The 19,165-nt window shown below is 48.3% G+C and overlaps 1 protein-coding gene across 3 annotated transcripts; it reads right to left on the bottom strand.

Annotated features, from left to right (window-relative positions):
• Positions 1-107: 107 nt before the first annotated feature.
• mtr (5-methyltetrahydrofolate-homocysteine methyltransferase) lies at positions 108-18,899 on the bottom strand. Of its 3 annotated transcripts, XM_018761301.2 has the most exons (34): positions 18,673-18,711; positions 18,164-18,209; positions 16,462-16,676; positions 15,522-15,611; positions 15,342-15,411; positions 15,150-15,242; positions 14,561-14,667; positions 14,376-14,435; positions 14,169-14,263; positions 13,300-13,400; positions 13,157-13,218; positions 12,887-12,954; positions 12,173-12,252; positions 11,949-12,061; positions 11,642-11,782; positions 11,186-11,371; positions 10,474-10,653; positions 10,083-10,199; positions 9,832-9,972; positions 9,613-9,702; positions 9,370-9,522; positions 8,782-8,889; positions 8,219-8,319; positions 7,714-7,781; positions 5,523-5,643; positions 5,300-5,381; positions 4,428-4,526; positions 4,233-4,308; positions 3,965-4,120; positions 2,418-2,614; positions 1,851-2,051; positions 1,370-1,562; positions 1,145-1,257; positions 108-1,031 (listed from the first exon to the last, which is right to left on the bottom strand). In XM_018761301.2, the coding sequence occupies exons 3-34, from the start codon at positions 16,633-16,635 to the stop codon at positions 945-947; spliced, it is 3,723 nt and encodes a 1,240-aa protein (XP_018616817.2). In that variant the 5' UTR covers positions 16,636-16,676; positions 18,164-18,209; positions 18,673-18,711; the 3' UTR covers positions 108-944. The 3 variants fall into 3 exon arrangements, with proteins under 3 accessions (XP_018616817.2, XP_018616816.2, XP_018616818.2); XM_018761300.2 differs by lacking the exon at positions 18,164-18,209 and having other exon boundaries at positions 18,673-18,899; XM_018761302.2 differs by lacking the exons at positions 18,164-18,209; positions 18,673-18,711 and having other exon boundaries at positions 16,452-16,515.
• Between the last annotated feature and the right edge of the window lie 266 nt (positions 18,900-19,165).

Raw genomic sequence — 19,165 nt, 5'->3', positions numbered from 1 at the left:
GGGGCTGCTCCTCGGACGGGGCAGTTCGGCACGGGGCCCCTCGGTTCACTTATGGTTTTGAATATTTACAGATTAATCCTCGAGACACTTCTTCGAAACATGTCCGATTTATTTTTCAATGGTTGTCAGAAAAGAATCTTATCATAAAAACACATTTATGAATGCAAATGTTGCCTGTTCAAGACACAGAATTCTACCTGCTTATTTAACCAGAATTTTACATTTAAAAACAACACCCCAGCGAAGACTGCTTTAACGCACACGTTTCGTCATATGAATGTTAAAACAATGTGTTTTAAAAACCGTGTTCGAGACAAACCAGAATCTCAGAATCGTTGCTGTGATTTATAAACACTGTACGAATTAAAAAAAAAAAGTCTCGATTTAAAACATCTGGAAAATGTAGTAATAGTGGAAATTACAGTGGTGTTACCTTCTTAATATATACTTACTCGCTCACACACACACACACACACACACACACACACACACACACACAGGGCAATTTCGCATCGCCAGTTAACCTGAACCGCATGCCCTTGGACCGAGGGAGGAAAAAACACACAGACACGGTGAGAACATGCGAATTCCACGCGGACTGAGCCGGATTCAAACCCAAAGAGCTCAGCCGCCGTGAGGCATCAGCACTACCCGCTGCGCCACCGTGCCGCCCTCGTTCACACACATTCATATAAAATTACGTACGATCTACAAGGAAATGACCGGGCGTCCATAAATAAATTGCGACAAATTACGATAATATTTCAGTTGTTTCTCCAGTTCAACAAACTAGGAGGTACGCGTTTTAAAAGCGAGCATTAAAATGATGCGTTTTAGTGTTTCGTTCGTGCTGAAATGCAAAAGTAGTCCAGCAGCAGGTTGAAACCCGGAGGACGAGGAGGAGGAGGAGGAGGAGGGGGGCGTGACGAGCGGCCCACGTCCCGTCACTCGGTGTCGTACCCCAGGACTGGTGCGAGCCATCGCTCCACCTCTGTGACGGTCAACTCCTTCCTCTCAGCGTATTCCTGAACCTGCGGAAAGCCAATTCACGACAGCCACATGAAAACCGAGCGCAGTGCGGGTTCGGAAACCAGGATTGAGGGTGCGGCGGACGCCCTCCACAGCCGCGGGGGCACTTCCGTACCTGCTCTCTGGTGATCTTGCCCACGGCGAAGTACGTCGACCTGGGGTTCGAGAAGTAGAGCCCGGACACGGCAGCGGCGGGCTTCATGGCCAAGGACTCCGTTAAGGCGATACCTTCATAAGAATAACGGCAGTAAATCCTACCGCGTTTCTCATGCGGAGTATATTTTGTGAACAGAAGCTGTCACCCAGGTGTGGAAAGCGAGAGAACGGCGGTCTGCCGCACCGGTCTTCTCCTGTATGGAGGCGAGTCGCCACATGGTGATCTTCTCGGTGTGGTCCGGCTGGCTGGGGTACCCGGGCGCGGGCCGGATCCCTTCGTACTGTATCTTGTGCATGTCGGCCGCCTCCAGGGTCTCCTCCGCGTTGTAGCCCCAGAATTCCTTGCGCACTCGGGCGTGCAGCTCTTCAGCAAAAGCCTGGGGAGGAAGAAGGTGGGCAGCCATGGGTTCAGAAGGTTGAAGGTTCAAACACCAAGGAGGCAGATAGGCTGTACGCCTCCCACAGGAAGTGAAGGCCCAGACGTGCCAATGAGAATCAAGGGAAACGGTGTTAAGGAGGATCAGTAAGTAATGGGTGAAATTGGTGTAAATTGTTGTGCAGGAAAGAACTCAAAGCAGCAAAGGTGATGGTGATCGCGGCCCTCAGGACTCAAACATCCCACGGCCAGCAGATGGACATCGGGTCGCGTCACCGCTCTTACACACCTCCGCCAGACGGTCCGCCAGGGCTTTGACCATGATGCTACTGTACTCGTCGTCGTTCTCCTGGAAGCGGCGGCTCAGCTCCTCGGCCCCAAAGCAGGCCACGGCGAAAAGGCCGATGTAATCGGGCACCCCGCTCTCGCGCGGCGCCACAAAGTCCGACAGGCACAGGTAGGGGTCCGTGCAGGAGGAGTCCTTCTCCACCTGCGTACGGGAGAGAAACCGCACGTTTACCACATCGGGTGGGGGTGCCTGCTCTGCGGAGCATTGCTCCACCCCGTCCCATCCTCACGCCGCAGGAGGTCAAAGCCCAGTTCTTCCTCTCAAACAGGTTGCTTCTAAAGCTGAGGATATGCATTTCAAAAGCCAGGTAACCACGTAGGAAAAAATGGATATTGCTCCAACGGGGAACTGGGAGTGGGTTTTTATTTATGCTATTTTAACAGCTACCCGGTGCACCGAACGTGGCGCTCCGAGAAAGCCGTGTCAAAAGCGTCTCAGATAGGCGGGCGCTATATGATCGAACCCGCTCTCGTCCTTCTGACACAAGCCCCAGGTCCTTGGGGTCACCTGCTGACGGAGGCCGTGGAACTTGACCACGGGCTGGGCGCCGCGGGGCGTGGCGTCCTGGGCGTACACGTGGATGTCGTCGCCGACGCTCTGCGCCGGCCAAAACCCCACCAAGCCCCTGGCCTGCAGTCTCTGGCTGTCGATCAGCTCACTTAAGAGCTTCTGAGCGTCATCGAACACCTTCCTGGCCTCTTCTCCTGCAGGCAGATCACAGTTTTACCTCTCCGAGTGGATAATCAATCGGACAGCCAAACTCGCCGAGGAGACGAAGAAGTCGATCGGAGAAGATCGAGGCTCTATTTAGAATCCGGGAGCCAAATTCCGACACGTAACGGAAGGGGCTGTAAATATGACTTGCGCATTAACGTGTGAGAAGTGCACAACTCTTACGGTTTGTTCAAAGAGACACGGCAACAGCGATCCCAATCGCTGCGCTCCGCGCAGACCCGTACGCTGCAGAAATCGTACTTTACAATTGCTATTTCAACAATAAATATTAAAAATCCTCACTGCTGCACAAAAAGGTGTTGACATCGTCCACCCAGCAGGGTGATCTTCCCAAGCCTCCCACCCCTCTACCCCATCACGTTTGTAGCTCGCTCCCACAATCCTCCACCATCCAAAACTTTGTCTCCCCGACGCTTCCAGGACCAACAGACCGGAACGGAAAATTGCCGAGGATCCGAAGATGCGCCTCTCCCCCCCTGCCGTGCGACAGTTCGAGTCCCTGGCGTGGGCGCTCAGTATCGCCGGTTCCACCCCTTCCCCACCGCGGGGGACAAGCTCACCGTTTAACCAACCCAAACTCCCAGCATCCTTTAGAGAAGCTTTGTAGCACGGCACGCACAGCAGGACGGCGTATTAAATATTCTGGTCCTCGTGGGTCTGTTAGCCAAACTGTGACTTTACCTAAATTGTTTGTGTTAAAAGCCGGTGCAGGAATCTGCATTTTCCAGACGTGGTAAATATTTTTCTCTGGAGCACTCGCAAGGACAAAATAATTATATGCAAGTACTTGCCACCGTTGGCTGTGCAGCGCAAGAACTGACAAACAAGTCAGTAATCAAACAATTATATCTTTTCACACTATGTGTACTGCAGCATGGCGGCGCAGCACTAATGCCTCACGGCTCCTGGCTGCGGAATCTGACACGGGTTCGAATCCCGCGCGGTCTGTGTGGAGTTTGAGCAATGTTCTCCCCATGTTCATTAGGCTTTCCTCTGGGTGCTCTGGTTTCCTCCCACAATCCAAAGACATGGGTTTCAACTGAATTGGTGTTTCTAAATTGCCCTTACAGCATATGTGTGTGAATGAGTGAGCGTGTGTGATGGACCAGAGTCTGTGTGAATGTGCCCTGTGCAGGGTGTACCCAGCTTTGACTATGCACCCTCTGTACTCTATCTGTACCCCGATTCTGAACAACTCTGACCCTACATCGGACAAGTGGTTATTGATAATGGATGGACACTATGTACATATGAATGTATACATTCGCGTATAAAATAAAATAAAGACTCCGGTGAATGATAACGAAATAATCACATACCCACGGCTTTGTCCTTGAAGATTTTGGGGTAACCCCTGTTGGGGTATTTGCCCCTAAGCTGCCAAACATCGAAGAAGGGCTTCCAGTCGATGAAGTTAACCAGCCGGTGCAGGTCATAGGACTCGAACACGTGGGTGCCAATCACACGGGGACGCACTGGAACACGAGACGCAGAGCGGGCTTAGAGTTGACCCCCTGTAGACACTCCTACACTTCTACGTTTGTCCCTGTGATCACAGCTCTGCTGTGAGAGAACCCACCCGCTCACCTGGCGGCGGCTGGGAAAGCCAATCCACGTGTAGGCCCTTCTCCCTGGCTTGGCTCAGCGACAAGAAACGGCGATCCTGGGGGTGGAGCAATAACTCAGATCAGACGAGACATGCATCCGAAAAGGACAAAGGCGTGACGGCCACATTCCGGACACACGGTTTACACAACTCGTCCATTTCCACCCTCCCTTCACCTTCAGACTGTCGTAGTGGTCCTGTCGGATGTCCTCGTACTCCTCGGTGATCTCCTCGAAGAATTCCTCTTTCAGATTCTCATCCAGGAGCTGAGAGCACTTCATGACAGAAATAAAATGAAAAAAAATTTTTTAAAAATACTCTGAGGACAGTATAACCGCGAGGCAGGGTACACTTCTGCAGTTCCACTGTGACCGGACAGTACGGCGACATCCAAAGAATGCCTTGCAGTGGCGTGCGCCATGCCGTAATTTACCATCTCGAGACACAGACTCAGCGATTCGTGTACAAACGGACCGTTGCGGACACCGAACTCTGAATTTCGGAGGGCACCAGCCCCAACCGGCCATGCCCCGGACTGCGGAGCGCCTTTCCAAAGACGCTTCCTGCCGCCATTAAAACCTCTCCCTTCTCATGACTGCTTCTTTTCAGCAGACGCACTTATCCAGAGGGATGTGCAACCGTTATGTTTTTAAACAGCTTCTCGAACTACGACTGATGGCTTTTAATTGTGGCCCTTAAGGCTCCGAATCCTCCGTAAATCACGAAAGGAAGCGACGTGCTCCCCGGCGCCCTGACAGCCTGCACACGCTGCATTATCTACACAGCTCATCAGACAGCATGCAATTTAACCAAAGATAGATCCCATTACCACCTCGTTATCTGCCACCGGCTTATAATTACCACGCTCCCAACTATGTACCGTCCTCTGTACAGCAAACAAAAGAGGAGTGCGAGTTGTCTTGTTTGTTCTGCCTTCACCTTCGACTTCTAAGTACAGGGAGCAGATAAACGAAGGAGCTTTGAAGTGCAAATTGGTGAAATTTCCAGGCCGATGAACCTGAAGCAGGGCAAGGAGGGGTGAGCTCACCACCACTACGCTGCGGGAGGCATCCAGCACGTGGACCACAGGGGCGCTGTAGCGTGGGGCTATCTTCACTGCTGTGTGAGTCCTGCCACAACAACAGGGCACTATGGTCAAGTGATGGGAAGGGAGGGTTCAGCGGTCACAGAAGGTCAAAGTTCTGAAGGTGTCCCATGTAATAGAACCAGAGCCCTTAGGTTCAGGTACAGAAGGTAGGAGGGTCACCGACTTGGATGTGGTGGCTCCTCCGATCAACAGGGGGGTTTTCATCCCCAGTCGCTCCATCTCCTTGGCGACGTAGATCATCTCGTCCAGCGAGGGGGTGATCAGTCCAGACAGGCCAATGATGTCTATGAAAAGGAAAATTAATTAGCCTAACACAGTAACGTGGAAACAACTACATCTACATTTATTCATTTTGGAGACGCTTTTCTCCAAAGCGATTTGAGATGCTAGATACACAAGAGTAAGCTCCCTACAGTCATTCGTCCATCTACACAGCAAACATACTTCTTCGGTCGCACATACATACACACAACGGGCAATTCAGTCACCACTTCACCTGAAACACATCTTTGGACTGCGGGAGGAAACCAGAGCACCCAGGGGAAGCACCCATACAAACACCGGGAGAACAAGCAGATGAGCCAGATTTAAACCCACATCCCAGTGCAGAGCCCAGGTGCCGCGAGGCACCAATCCTACCTGCTGAGCCACCCTACACTCTCACTGAAATCACTCATCAGAAGAATCTAAATATTAATTCACAATGTAATTTAATTTAATGGTTAACACGGCATACCGTACCTGAGAGTGCGACTGAGCATTTGAAGCTTATAACATTCACGAGAATGTATATGCAGCTAGATTTCGTTCGATTTGAGGGCCAAACTAATACAGGACAAATATTACCATTAGCAATTTGCTCCTCAGAGATTCAGCCGGCATATGGTGATACAGTATATTGGATAAACATCTAATAGATGGGGAAAAATGTAGTTAATGTAACAACAGCCTATACCAGGTCACGTTGCGGTATAACCCTGGTAAGTGAATAAACCACAGGCTGAAGTGGCCTGATAAAATGTAGCCGGAGCAGAGCGGGGAATGTGTTCTAACCAACCGGGCCGCGCGATCCCTGACATTCGCGTCAATAACTGCTCGGTGTGGTATGTAGGACTCCATTATAGGGTAAGCGTGAGCTGCATGGACTTTAAACACCGTGCCAAACCAGGCCGGCACTGAAGGACAAGGCAGAAGGTGGCGGCAGCGACGGCGGTTCGGGCCTCCACTCCTTTAGCTTCGCGTTACACGAGTGTCTGGAACTGAAATCCCGTGCGAAGCAGCTCCTAATCGTTCAAGTTAAACTTCATATTGTTCCTCATCCAAGCTAAAAAAAACTTAACCCGCTGACTGTGCAAACTAAACTTCGTACTGCTAACCATCGAAGCTAAAAGACAAAATGCTAACTGTTCAAGCTAAACGTCGTAGCTACTGCTAATCGTTGAGGCTACAACATAAGGTCGACAGTTCAAGCTAAACTTTCCATTCTTAATTGTTCAGGTTCAAAGTTAAGGTGTTAACTACTCAGGACAAATGTTCTAATGCTAATTGTTCATCTAGACACGTAACTGTTAAACACGCTAAAAGTGAAGGCTAAATGGTAGCCTGAACTACTTGCAGCGTTAATTATCCAAGCTAAATGTTATAATGCTAATTTTCAAGCTAAACATTATAATGCTAGTTGTTTGAGCTAAATATCACACTATCGATCGTCTAAACTAAACACCGAACTGCTTATTTTTCCCGCTGCACATTCAGTATAAACGGGAAACCGCAGTCATTCAAGCTACATGTTTAACTGCTAAATGTTAACATTGTTTAACAACGGAGCCGTAGAAGGTACGACTCTCCGTGTTTAATAATACCTGTTCTCACTTCTGTTTCACTTCAATTTACTACAGAAACGTTAAAAATTTTCATCAAACATTGAAACATTTTCAGACATTAAAAAATGGCATTTTTGGAACCAATTACACAACAGAACATAAATGACTAGGGCACTGCGGTCCAATAGTTGGTGTCCGAATTCTTTCCGTAACAAATGCAATTCAAACGTCCTTTTGCACCCCACGCTGCCTTATATTAAATGATCAATCATATTAAATTATACACTAATCCCGCAATGCTCAAGGCTCAACGGGGAGACCTTAAATAGGGTCGCTTATTTAAAAAGAATTTTTAGTTTAAAAAAAAAAAAAGAAACAGAATCCTATTGTAAATAATGTTTCAGACATGATCACATCCAAATGCAAACAAAAAACACTGACCCTAACTTTTTTAAATCACAGAAGCTGTAACTGAGGTTAATATGTGCAAAGAAGGTGAAGACCTCAAAATATCACAGATAGAGACATTACCCGCTTTTTTGTCAACGGCCTCCCTCAGGATTTTATCGCATGGTGTCATCACGCCAAGATCGATCACCCTGCACGGGAGAAAGAGGTACGAAGATGCGTTTTCGGCCCGAAAGAGCGGTATGTTTTAATTAAGCGCAGACAGCTGGGAGACTTCTCCATTACGAGGAAGTCTATTAGCCGAAGCAGGAGAGGAACGTTCAATAGGAAACAACTGTAGCCTGCTCTTCATCCAATTCATATGATTGATTCTGCTGTTTATTTTCCAATTATTTTCACACCAAAGGCAATTCAAGCACGTGCCGCACTCGTAACGTCGCCCCGTTTCCGTGAGAGATAAGGCAATTTACTTATTTGCACGTATAAGTGAAACGTTCTGCACGCATGAGTGACATTCAATTGGTCTTCTTGCAGCTGCCACAGACCCGCTGTCTGCAGAGAGCAAAGATGAGGGATTTCAGCGGCTGCTGCTCCGTCACCCTCAGCGAGAGCGCCAACGCAGGCCTACCTGAAGTTGTTGCACCCCAGGACGACGGAGACGATATTTTTGCCGATGTCGTGCACATCGCCTTTCACGGTGGCCAGTACGATCGTACCCTGGTAGGGATCCTACAGGCAAAGCAAAGAGACATTCTGGACTTCAGCCAGCTTTGGAGCTCCAATTAAAAAAAAAAAAAATTCAACCTACTCTCAGAAATTCTGGGGTACAAAGTGATGGGGGGGGGGATCATAAAATTGAGCACTGAATTAATCATTTAATTTATGTTAATGATGGCTTCCAGCACGTTTTGGTCTTTGTGAGAATGTCCACAGAGCTGTTATATAACTAATAACGCATGTTCTTCTCGTCATCTTTGTGCAAACGACCGTGTCTGAGCTTGACACCATTTGAGCTTGGCACCTTAAATTCGAGTACGCGCTCTGTTGCAGATTCCGGCTCACTGTGATCGCAGAGACGGAACGCTGCCAATGCAGTAGGAGTGAGTAGCCTCAAGCGAGAGAGCTTTCTGAAGAGACTGAAATAGTGCAGCAGTGGTGGGGGGGGTGCTCAAAAAACGTCAACAGGCTCACCACTTCCTCTGAGGAGCCAGAGGCTGCTATCATCTCCTCCCTCTCCTTCTCCATGAAGGGGATCAGGTATCCAACTGCCTTCTTCATCACCCGCGCTGACTTGATAACCTGAAGCACAAAACACACATTGGGAGCGAGGAAATCCCGGTCATTTTCCGCATAAAGTAGGGGGACACCGATAATTCTGCGGCATTCCCGTTTAACACACAGTCAAATATACGTATACGCGTACGTTATGTCTGTCATACTTTCAACGTGTCATGCGAGAACTGGATTCTCTTGAAAACACAACAATGATTGCAAAAGCTGAAGGAAAAAGAAGGTGACCAGCAACCAGATGGATTGACTGATCACATCGACCATGGACACGCATCTTTCCATCATTAGGCGGAGCATAGAACATTCTGGAGACACTCTTACCCATGTGGTTGGCAAGAGTCCATATCAGCGACATGACACTTAACAAGAGCATTACAGTATATAGTAGCATGTATCATGACAAAAGCAGACAATGGGAGAGTTCCTTTGTCGCCCGATGGATGAAGACCTGCGAGTGACAGTCATCATGACCTCAGCTCTCTTTCGTACCTGTGGCAGGAACATCTTTCCTGCGCCGAAGAGGTCGCCCACCATCTTCATCCCATTCATGAGGGGGCCCTCGATTACGTGCAGGGGACGTGAATACTTTTCAGTAAGCGAGCGAGCCTCCTCTGTGTCCTCCACCACGTACTTCTCAATGCCCTACTCTCAAAAAGCAAAGAAGCTGTGCTGAGTGTGGGTGTGCGGGAAGAACTGGCTTCAGGTGGGGCATAGGATGAGTCAGATCCAGACCTTAATGAGAGCATACTCCAACCGCTCCTCCACGCTGCCCTCCCTCCACTCATCTGTCTGGATCACCTTCTTCCCACCCTTGGCGTTGTTCTGGAAACAAGGGGCGACTCGTGTTACAAGGTCCAGTTACTGGTGAAATGTGCACACCTAGAGTGGAATAGCAATGAGTTATCAGAGCACTAGAACATGACATCAGCAGTGCAGTAACGGAGAAAGGACCTGGGCATAAACCAAGAGCTTCTCAGTGGCTTCAGGGTCCCTGTTCCAGATGAGGTTCTCGCACAGTTGCAGCAGCTCCTTGTCAATGTCATCGTAGACTGGGAGGTTCCCCGCATTCACAATGCCCATATCCATGCCATCCTGCAGGACAAAGAGACAAAGATGGGTTGCTAGTATGACAAAGCCATGGAGTGGGGCAGCAGTTAGGTCCAATGCCATGCCATTGGTGGCTGGAGAAGAGCGATGTCTACCTTGATGGCGTGATAGAGAAAGGTACCATGCATGGCCTCTCGGATGGCGTCCATCCCACGGAAGGAGAAGGAAAGGTTAGACAGGCCCCCGCTGACCCTGGCTCCTGGAAGCGTCTCCTAAAGCAACACAGAGAATGCTTCCAGGTCAGAGGTCAAACTGATTCAGCAGCTCCAGGAAGGTTTATCTTGGCTGGCCTCGTAGAAGTTGGCCTGAAGCAATATTTGTCCTCTATCCAAATGAATTTTTACCAGAGATTAACTGATCAAAACAGTTTACCACAAAGATCTAAACATGAATCCAGTTTTGAATTAATATCTCATGTGTTAAACATGCTTAACATATGACGTACTAATGCATATTTTGGATAGAAAGCGATATGACAGGCCATACCTTGATAAGTCTGGTAGCCTTGATGAAGTTGATGGCATACATGTTGTGTTCTTCCATGCCAGTACCAATGGTCAGGATGTTGGGGTCGAAGATAATGTCATTGGGGTTGAAGCCCACTTTTTTCACTAGGAGGTGGTAGGCTCGTGTGCACACCTGGACCTTGTGCTCCGTGTCTGTCGCCTGGAGAGGAGGTACGTTCAGTGAAATACTTGTGGAATCAAACACACTCATGCACCGTTGCATAACTAAGGCCATCCATCCAACGAGTAACCGTCAAGGACATCTGTACATTGTCCACAATTCTATGCGTTGTTCTTTTTGCCCTCCCAGTCAATAATCTATACTGAGCGGAACTGATTTATTTTTTTTCTAGTTCAGAGGACAAAGTGTAAAAAAAACAGAGTAAGCTGTGTACTCCTCACATGCGTTCAAAGGTCATTCATACTTGGAAGCACACAGACGCGCGCATGGATGTACGCAAAAGAAACTCTGGGTTTTGTTTCTCGATTCACACTGTGCAGCTGCGAACCAAGGACAGCGATCACCATGGAGACAGTTAAGAAAGATGTTTACGTGACTTGTGCCTCTCATTCTCCCCGTAGCACTAAGCCAACAGCTACGGTTAACGTAAACACTGTCTATGACTCTCTCATTTTCTTCCAGAATTCTTTTTAAAGTTAGGAGGAAGATCATCCCAGTTGGCAAGACTGACCTGGCCCTGTTCGTCAAACGCCATAACGACCACGGCAGCCCCGTGGCGGTGCACGCAGCGGGCCCGTTGCAGGAACTCGGCTTCTCCCTCCTTCAGGCTGATGCTGTTGACGATGCACTTGCCCTGGGTACATTTCAGGCCCGCCTCAATCACGGCGAAGTTGGACGAGTCAATGCACAGGGGCACCTGAGGACAGGGAAAAAGCACTTAAAGACCTCCGCCGACCTCCTCGGGGTGAGAAATGGGGTCATGATGCATGGCTTTTACCGTAGCGATGCAAGTCATCACCTCTTATACACGTCGTTCAGCAGTGTATAAGTACATGTTTCGTATACTCCTAGTACCTCGTCCTCGGTCTAATGATCGATCCATTTATGCCATTACACAATGAAGCTAAAATAAAGCTAGATTAAAGACAGTTCTCTTTCTGGAATGGGAGAAAAGTGGTCACCTCACCCGGGCAATGTGTGGTTCAGAAGCAACGAGGTTGCAGAAACGCGCCATGGCAACAGGACCATCCAGCATCCCCTCGTCCATGTTGATATCCAGAATCTGAGCGCCCATCTCAACCTGGGTCTTGGCGATGCTCAGAGCCTCCTACCGTAAATCCATCCACCAAACCACATTAAGCCACTTAGTTTTCACGGGGTTATTCCTAATACGTAATCTATAACAATGTATCTATTAATGATGATATACTACACAGCTGTATTAAATTATGACCCTTTCTCAAGTTCGCCATGATGGCAAAAGCGATGCTCACCTCATAGTTTCCAGACATGATGAGTCTGGCAAACTTCCGAGATCCTGCCACGTTGCAGCGCTCGCCGATGTTGACGAAGTTGGTGTACGGACCGACCCGGAAGGGTTCCAGACCTGCGTGAACCGAGACAAGAGGGAAAGGGGAAAGTGGCACCGCTGTAAGAAAGATGCTCGCTTCCAAGAGGGGTGGCGTGAGGAACAATTAAGAAAGGGCCGATACGCAACCTGACAGCAGCATGTAGTCCTTGAAGACATCGGTCGGGGGGACGCGAGGCTGGCAGTTCTTCACCACGTCAGCAATGGCCCTGAAATGCAGACGCTTGAGAGGTACGAGCTGTGCAACGGGGGTCCTCGCACCCAGTCCGAGAAGGACCCCGAGTCTGGAATCCGCACATCCTAGGAGATCCAACTAGAGGTAGTGCGATCCACTTCCTCGCAGTCACGAGTTTGATGTAAAACACCCAAAGCAGGTGATGAGGAGGTGGTGCTGGTGCAAGCGAAAGGTCAGCATACACACAGCTTTCTACACGCTGCGCTTGAGACCCGGGGTCAACGGTTCGTGTTGGGAACCACAGCGGACTCCTCGTTCACGGCCCTTCCGCTGTCCGGAACACGCAATTTGCTTAAATCTTCACAGTCGGACAAGGAGAGCAGATTTAGGCGAAATGTCAAAACGGAATGCTGTTGGTAGTACTACGTAATTTCTCTGGAGAGAAATTTATTTTCAATTGAATTAATTTTTGGGCAAGCAAAAAAACGTAATTTTAATGTAATCGAATGTTTCCGTCGAGTTCCCGCACATTGTACGATAACAAACATTTACTGATTTTTTGTCCTTCTGGTGGGACAGGTAAAATGTAAAATTTACCTGCCCTGTGGACAAAAAAAATAGAAAACATTAACGTTGAACCCTGTGCATAAGGAGAATATGTTCATTACCGGATGTGGGCGGGGGTAGTTCCGCAGCATCCACCGACGACATTCACCAGACCATCCCTGGCGAACTCCTGTGCGTGCGCACACACACACACACACACACACGAACAGCAGTGTACAAAACAGTGCTTGAATATTATGGTACCGAACTATTTAAAAGCACTAGGTACTCCATCTATTTTCTCAGTGTAAAAAAAAAAAAAAAAAAAGACAACCCGCACAGCCCTGTGAACTTTACCGCAGTACGTCCGGGTTCAACACGGCACCTCTTACCTGCATATGAGCGGCTGTCAGTTCTGGAGTCTCGTCATACCCTCCGAACGTATTGGGCAGACCTAAACAAAGCAGGTAACGTCAAGAGTACGGACGCGTCTCAAAAGCACGGGAGAGAGCAGAGCGCGACGTAAACACGTTACCCGCGTTGGGGTAGCAGATGACTAAAGCTGTGGTGCTCTTCCCGATCGCCTCGATGAACGGTCTCATTTCGGCGGCCCCGAGAGCGCAGTTGAGTCCAACGCTGAAAGGAGAAGCGCCAACAATTCAACACACATCCTTCTATCTCACTTGATCCCCATTTCTGCTCTTCATGCATAATTTAGAGTGTAAAGAACATGTATATGATAGTCTAACAAACAGAAAAATATCTATGTGTACATACTGTATATAAACAGTCCAATGAATATAAATGTTACAAATATATAAAAAAGTCTAATACATATATAATAGTCTATATTTATATTATAGTGCAATTAACATAGATATATACAAACAGATAATCCTAATGAATATACATAGAGCCTGTATTTATATACGTCTAATGAACATAAAAGTGTTTATATATATATATAGTATACACACACACACACTTTTCTGCAACCTGCTGATTTTCTGTATGCTCCAAAAGATGGTAACTTTAAAAAAAAAAACGATTGAACACATCATATGACTTCACTGGGGCAATTCATCTTACATTTCAACATCTTAACTCAATTAATAAGAGTAGGAAAAGAGCTGCAGTTATTAAAATATGAATTACGTCACTGCGGAAAGACGGCAGAGCTCTACCGCAGCGTAAACTAAACACTGCAACGGTGACCAGGACGAGGGTTAGGGTCGACAAGGGCTACTGACTGAACAAACTAATGTTTTATAATAACGGCTCCATTAAGCAGACACTGATAGGTGAATAATAAAATTAATATACACGGTGTGCGGAGGTCTGTTCCAGCTACTGAAGGACACCGATTCCGTGCGCCGCGTTCGACCGTCTGCGGTCAGCACTCACCATAGCGGTTTAGCATGGGACACGCTGATGACAAAGGCCTCTCCGGTCTGCCCGGAAAGCGTCCGCCCGCTCTTGTCCACGATGGTCCCCGAAATCTAGCTCCGAGCCACGAGAGGAACGCGTAAGGACCACAGAGGGCCTCTTCACATATACAAGCCGAAATACAGCCCGTCGGGATGCGGTCGGAGAAAAAGCGCCGGGACTTACAATGGTGGGTCTTCGCGCGTACTCATCTTCAAAAAGCTTGTCGATCGCAAAGAGGGCGGCCTTTCGGACAAAAAATAACTAAAGTTAAATCATTTAACAAGCATGAGCAAGTTGTACAGCTGGAATGAGCAGAACGTTCCGGAAACCCTGCGGTCAACTACTGTCCAGCAGGACAGGGCAGCTACCTTGGCGTTGGCTGTGTCGAAGATGGTTTCCACCAGCAGGATGTCCACCCCTCCGTCCAGAAGGCCCCTGACCTGCTCCGCGTAGGCGTCCGCCAGTTCATCGAAAGCTGGGGATGCATTTCCGGTGAGTCCCCTCAGAGCACACAGCGCACCCCACAGCTGTAACCTCACCTCAACCGTGAGCCCTTTCTCCAAAGCGACTTCCAATGGATACTATTGTAGCGTTATCAGCCCACACACCTTATTCACCAAGGTGATTTACTGCGAGATACACACACACACACACACACACACACACACACACACACACACACACACACACATCATCCGAAACACTATTTTCAAAGCGTCACTCATCCATACATCAGTGGAAGACACACTCTCTGTCACTCACACACTATGGGGCAACTGAACAGCATGTCTTTGGACTGTGGGAGGAAACCAGAGCACCTGGACGAAACCCACGCAGACACGGGGAGAACATGCAAACTCCACACAGGCTGAGCGGGGATCGAACCCGCGTCCCGACACAGGGCCATCGTGCTGCCCGCCACAGAGAGAGCGACACACTAATACAAGTGGCGCGTACTTATGTTCCTGAAGTCGGGCCTTTCCACCGAGGGGGACACCGAGAGCGTCTTGTTCGTGGGACCAACTGCTCCCGCCACATATCTCTTGATGCCTTGCGAGAGAAAATGCAGCGGTGTCACACCCTGTGCAGAACAGCGCTGCGGTATAGTGAAGGTGTGGGATCTGGGCAGGGAGAGCGAAGCCAACGTACCAGTGTGGGCTGTGACGTCATCGGCAGCCTTCCTGGCGATATCTGCAGAGGCCTTGTTCAGTCGGTAGGCCTGGCACAGGGAGAACACACCGTCTCACACACACACACGCAGCAATCACACGGCCTCACGGCCCCAGCGCCCTGCCCACCCCCCTCCTCGTTCTTTTTTAAAAACCTCACCAAGTCCTCGAGCCCGTAGTCAGCCTGCGCGACCCTCGTGCCGCTGAACGTGTTCGTTTCGATGATGTCGGCCCCAGCGAGGAGGTACTCCTGCAATCACACGCGAGGAACGCGGCTGGTTACGCGAGTCGGCGTCCCCGAAAAAGTGCGCGGTGACCTTTCTGACGGGATCTCTGTAGAAATGTGCAGGGCAAAGAAATTTTTTTTTTTTTTGGGGCTCTTTATTTAGCTCCATGAGAGGCGGGAAGAAAATTGTTTGGGATGATTTGCTGCAGTACTGGTTCTGCAGGGTGGGAGCCTGATACGTGTTTCGGCTTCTTAGAAAAATGCAAAGCTCAGTTAAAAGAAATTACAGTTAATGACTCTGCGCTGTCGCTACTGAAAATATCTCGGGTGGTACAGATTTGAAAACACAAATGCGTTACGTGCACAATGTGTTCGCGACGGCATAAATCAGTGCGGCCCACATACGCATCAGCGGTGCAAAACCTCTTGAAGGCAGCAGGGGGCGTAGTTGTTAAAAGTTGTTGCTGTGCTATTTAAGCAGCCAGGTGAAAACCCCTGCTCTTTCACTTCTTATCAAAGTATCCAACGTGAAGAAATTCAGCTCTATAACTGGGCAAATCACTGTAAGTCACTCAGTGCGCAAACTTACATTTATTCATTCAGCTGATGCGTTTCTCCTAAGCGACTTTCAAAGTTAAGCTACTTAAAATTATTTAGCTGTTTAATTTTACTGGAGTAATTGAGAGTAAGCACCTTGCTCAAGGGTAATACAGCTGGAGGTGAGACGCGAACTTGCGGCCTTTGGATCCAAAGGCAGCAGCTCGAATCGCTACGCTACCAGCTGCCCCACTAAAGTGAACTAACTTGACATTGTAAATTGGTACGGAGAAAAGCATCTGAAAAAAATTGAAGAAAACAACTCACAAGCTGATACCTTATGGATCTTATAGATGATATTGGGCTGAGTGATGCTGAGGAGGTCGTTGTTGCCCTTCAGGCTCTTCGGGTGATTCCTAAACTCCTCCCCCCTGAAGTCGGGCTCCTCCAGGTTCCGTTGCTGGATCATGGTTCCCATCCCACCGTCCAGGACCATGATCCTCTTCTGCATGATCTCCCGGAGCTCATCCTCAACGCTGGCCTCACTCCCACCTGTCGAAAAATGTGTTCCTCTCTTGTTACGATACTGTCGTCACACAGCAAGATCTTCCCAGTCCAGGAGGGCATTTTCATCAAATATCTGTGACTTATTTTACTTCCAACAGGGTTGGCTGATTTAAATGCCACTGATTTAAAATCAGCCAACCATTTAAATTTAAAAAAAAAAAAAAAAAAAAAAATTGGTTTCAATCTTTTTTTCAGTTCAGGTGGTCCTCGATTTACGATGATTCGACTTACGATTTTTCGACTTTACGATGGTGAGCTGGCGATAGACATGCAGTAGAAACTGTACTTTGAATTTTGAATTTTTTTTTTTCCCCGGAAAAGCGATACGCGGTGCGATACTCTCTCGGGATGTTGGGTAGCGACAGCGATCCACATCTCCCAGTGTACCACAGTGTCACTATAGATACCCCCTTCTATCTACATTGTGTTTTGTACATCCATAATGTCATGGAAACGCCCATCTGTGATTCCTGCTACCGGTGGGAAGAAGAAGAAGAAGAGGGCAATTACTCTTGAGGAGAAACTCGAGTTAATTGCCCAGCATGAAGGCGACATCGCTCGTATGATGTTCGGTAGGTTCGCTGTATTAAATGCATTTTCGACTTACGATGGGATTCGCAGAACGTAACCCCATCGCAAATCGGGGACCAGCTGTATATTTACTTTTCAGCAAATCTTAGAAGGTTTTCATATCTAGAAGCACTTGAAAGCAGCTTTAAATTACACGTAACTATCCGCACAAAGCACCCGAGTAAAATGAATGGCTGACGAATAACGAGGAGGACTCTAGGATAATGAAACCACAGCGTTTAATGCATACGCCAACTTGTCGAAAATTAAATTACACCACATCTTTTGGGTAGCGATGATACTGTGGTCTTTAATTCAGAGGCACCGGTGGTTTTAGTAGAAGGATGGGTTAGTCATGGCTCACTGGGCTCAATGTTTAATGTTAATAAGCAAATTTTGGTGCATTTTCTGCGCCAAGCCTGTTCCTAAGTTTAGACTGGACAGGTGGACAAGCCCATAGGTGCTAAAGATATGCTCTACGTCTAGAGGAGGCAGAGGCGGAAAGAAGCCGGTTGACAGCAGCCATGGTCCATGGATTCTCATCAATGACATTACTTTAAATGATCTAAATTTAACAATTTTAAACATCTTCGGGAAGAAAACTAATATTCCGGAAAGACCGCTGTTAAAAATAAGCGTTTAGAGTTACGGAGAACAGTCAAAATTTTAAAAATTTAAACGAAAATCGTGAACGCGGGTAATCAGTACGACAGAGTTATAATTGTTTAGGGGAAAAAACTATTCTGGCTAACCATTAATGGAAGAACAGGCACCTGTCGCATACCTGCGTGTGTGTTTTCTGTCCCTTACTGTTCACCTGTCATCACTTTTTTTCCTTTTTTTACGGACACCAGTATGTTCATAAGGGACTACATTCTTTTTCCCCCAAAGTCTTTGAATACCTGAAAAACATTCCCAGATTCCTCACTTATCTGTTATCTTCTCACCCTGGAAAAGTCAGCAAGAAAACAAGGGTCGAAGTTCAAAGTGAATCAGTGATGAAGCCCATGCCATGATGTGGCTGTAGGCTGATGCACTGAAACCAAAGAGCTCCATCTACACACTGACTGTGGAGTCTCTTCCATGACACTTATTAGTGTTGGAGAGTTCTGCCACCAACAACTGACAGCACTTTAGCTGAATTTTCAGTTAGGTGCTGCAGTGACCCCCGACGCGATCATCATCATGCTCTGCACTTTTGGAACGGACTAATTATTCATAACCCTCACCTGATCTCCAGATGATTCGCTCCGGAACCCCCTCCCCTTCGACACACCGAGTCCCGACCTGAACTCCACCTGACCTCCTCCCTTCTCCATCTGATTCAGGCCGGATTCCTAACTTAATCTCTTCCTCCCGCACCTGGCCGGCTACGATTGCCATCTGATCTCCACGATGATCCCCATCTCACCTGATTCTGGACGTTCATGTACCGTCGGAGCCATAGCGCTGTAACCAACCAGAGCCAGAGGTCGCTTTAGCCAATGCTAAACCGAACGCATAGAAAATCGCACCCTCTCCTTGACAATGTCTGTCATGTGAACTGTCAACAACTTTTCCCAAGAGCAGAGTCGCGATCCACGCGTCTCCAGTGCGCAGGCGTCCGCCCTGAAGCGTGGGCAAAACTTGCGAGTTGCGCCACGTGTATCGCCAACGCGCATGCGTGAAGTCTGAAGTCTGCGCGAACCCTCGTGCAACCGTTTGCCAGTGTGCTCCGTGCGCATGCGTCAGATCTGAAGTTGAGGGCTTGACAAGCGCCCCAGGTGACCCTAGTACGCATGCGTGAACTCTGTGACGTGTAGGCGGAGCTGATGGTATTTGACGTGTCATTAAGGCCGCTTCTATAGTGCGTTTTTCTTTAAGTTTCACTACAAGTGCTTGGTAGTACCTGAGCTGTTCTAGTG

The sequence above is a fragment of the Scleropages formosus genome, chromosome 24 (assembly GCF_900964775.1).
Source record: "Scleropages formosus chromosome 24, fSclFor1.1, whole genome shotgun sequence".
Lineage (NCBI taxonomy): Eukaryota > Metazoa > Chordata > Actinopteri > Osteoglossiformes > Osteoglossidae > Scleropages > Scleropages formosus.
Note: the sequence above shows the minus strand (reverse complement) of the source record. Positions and strands in the feature narration are given on the sequence as shown.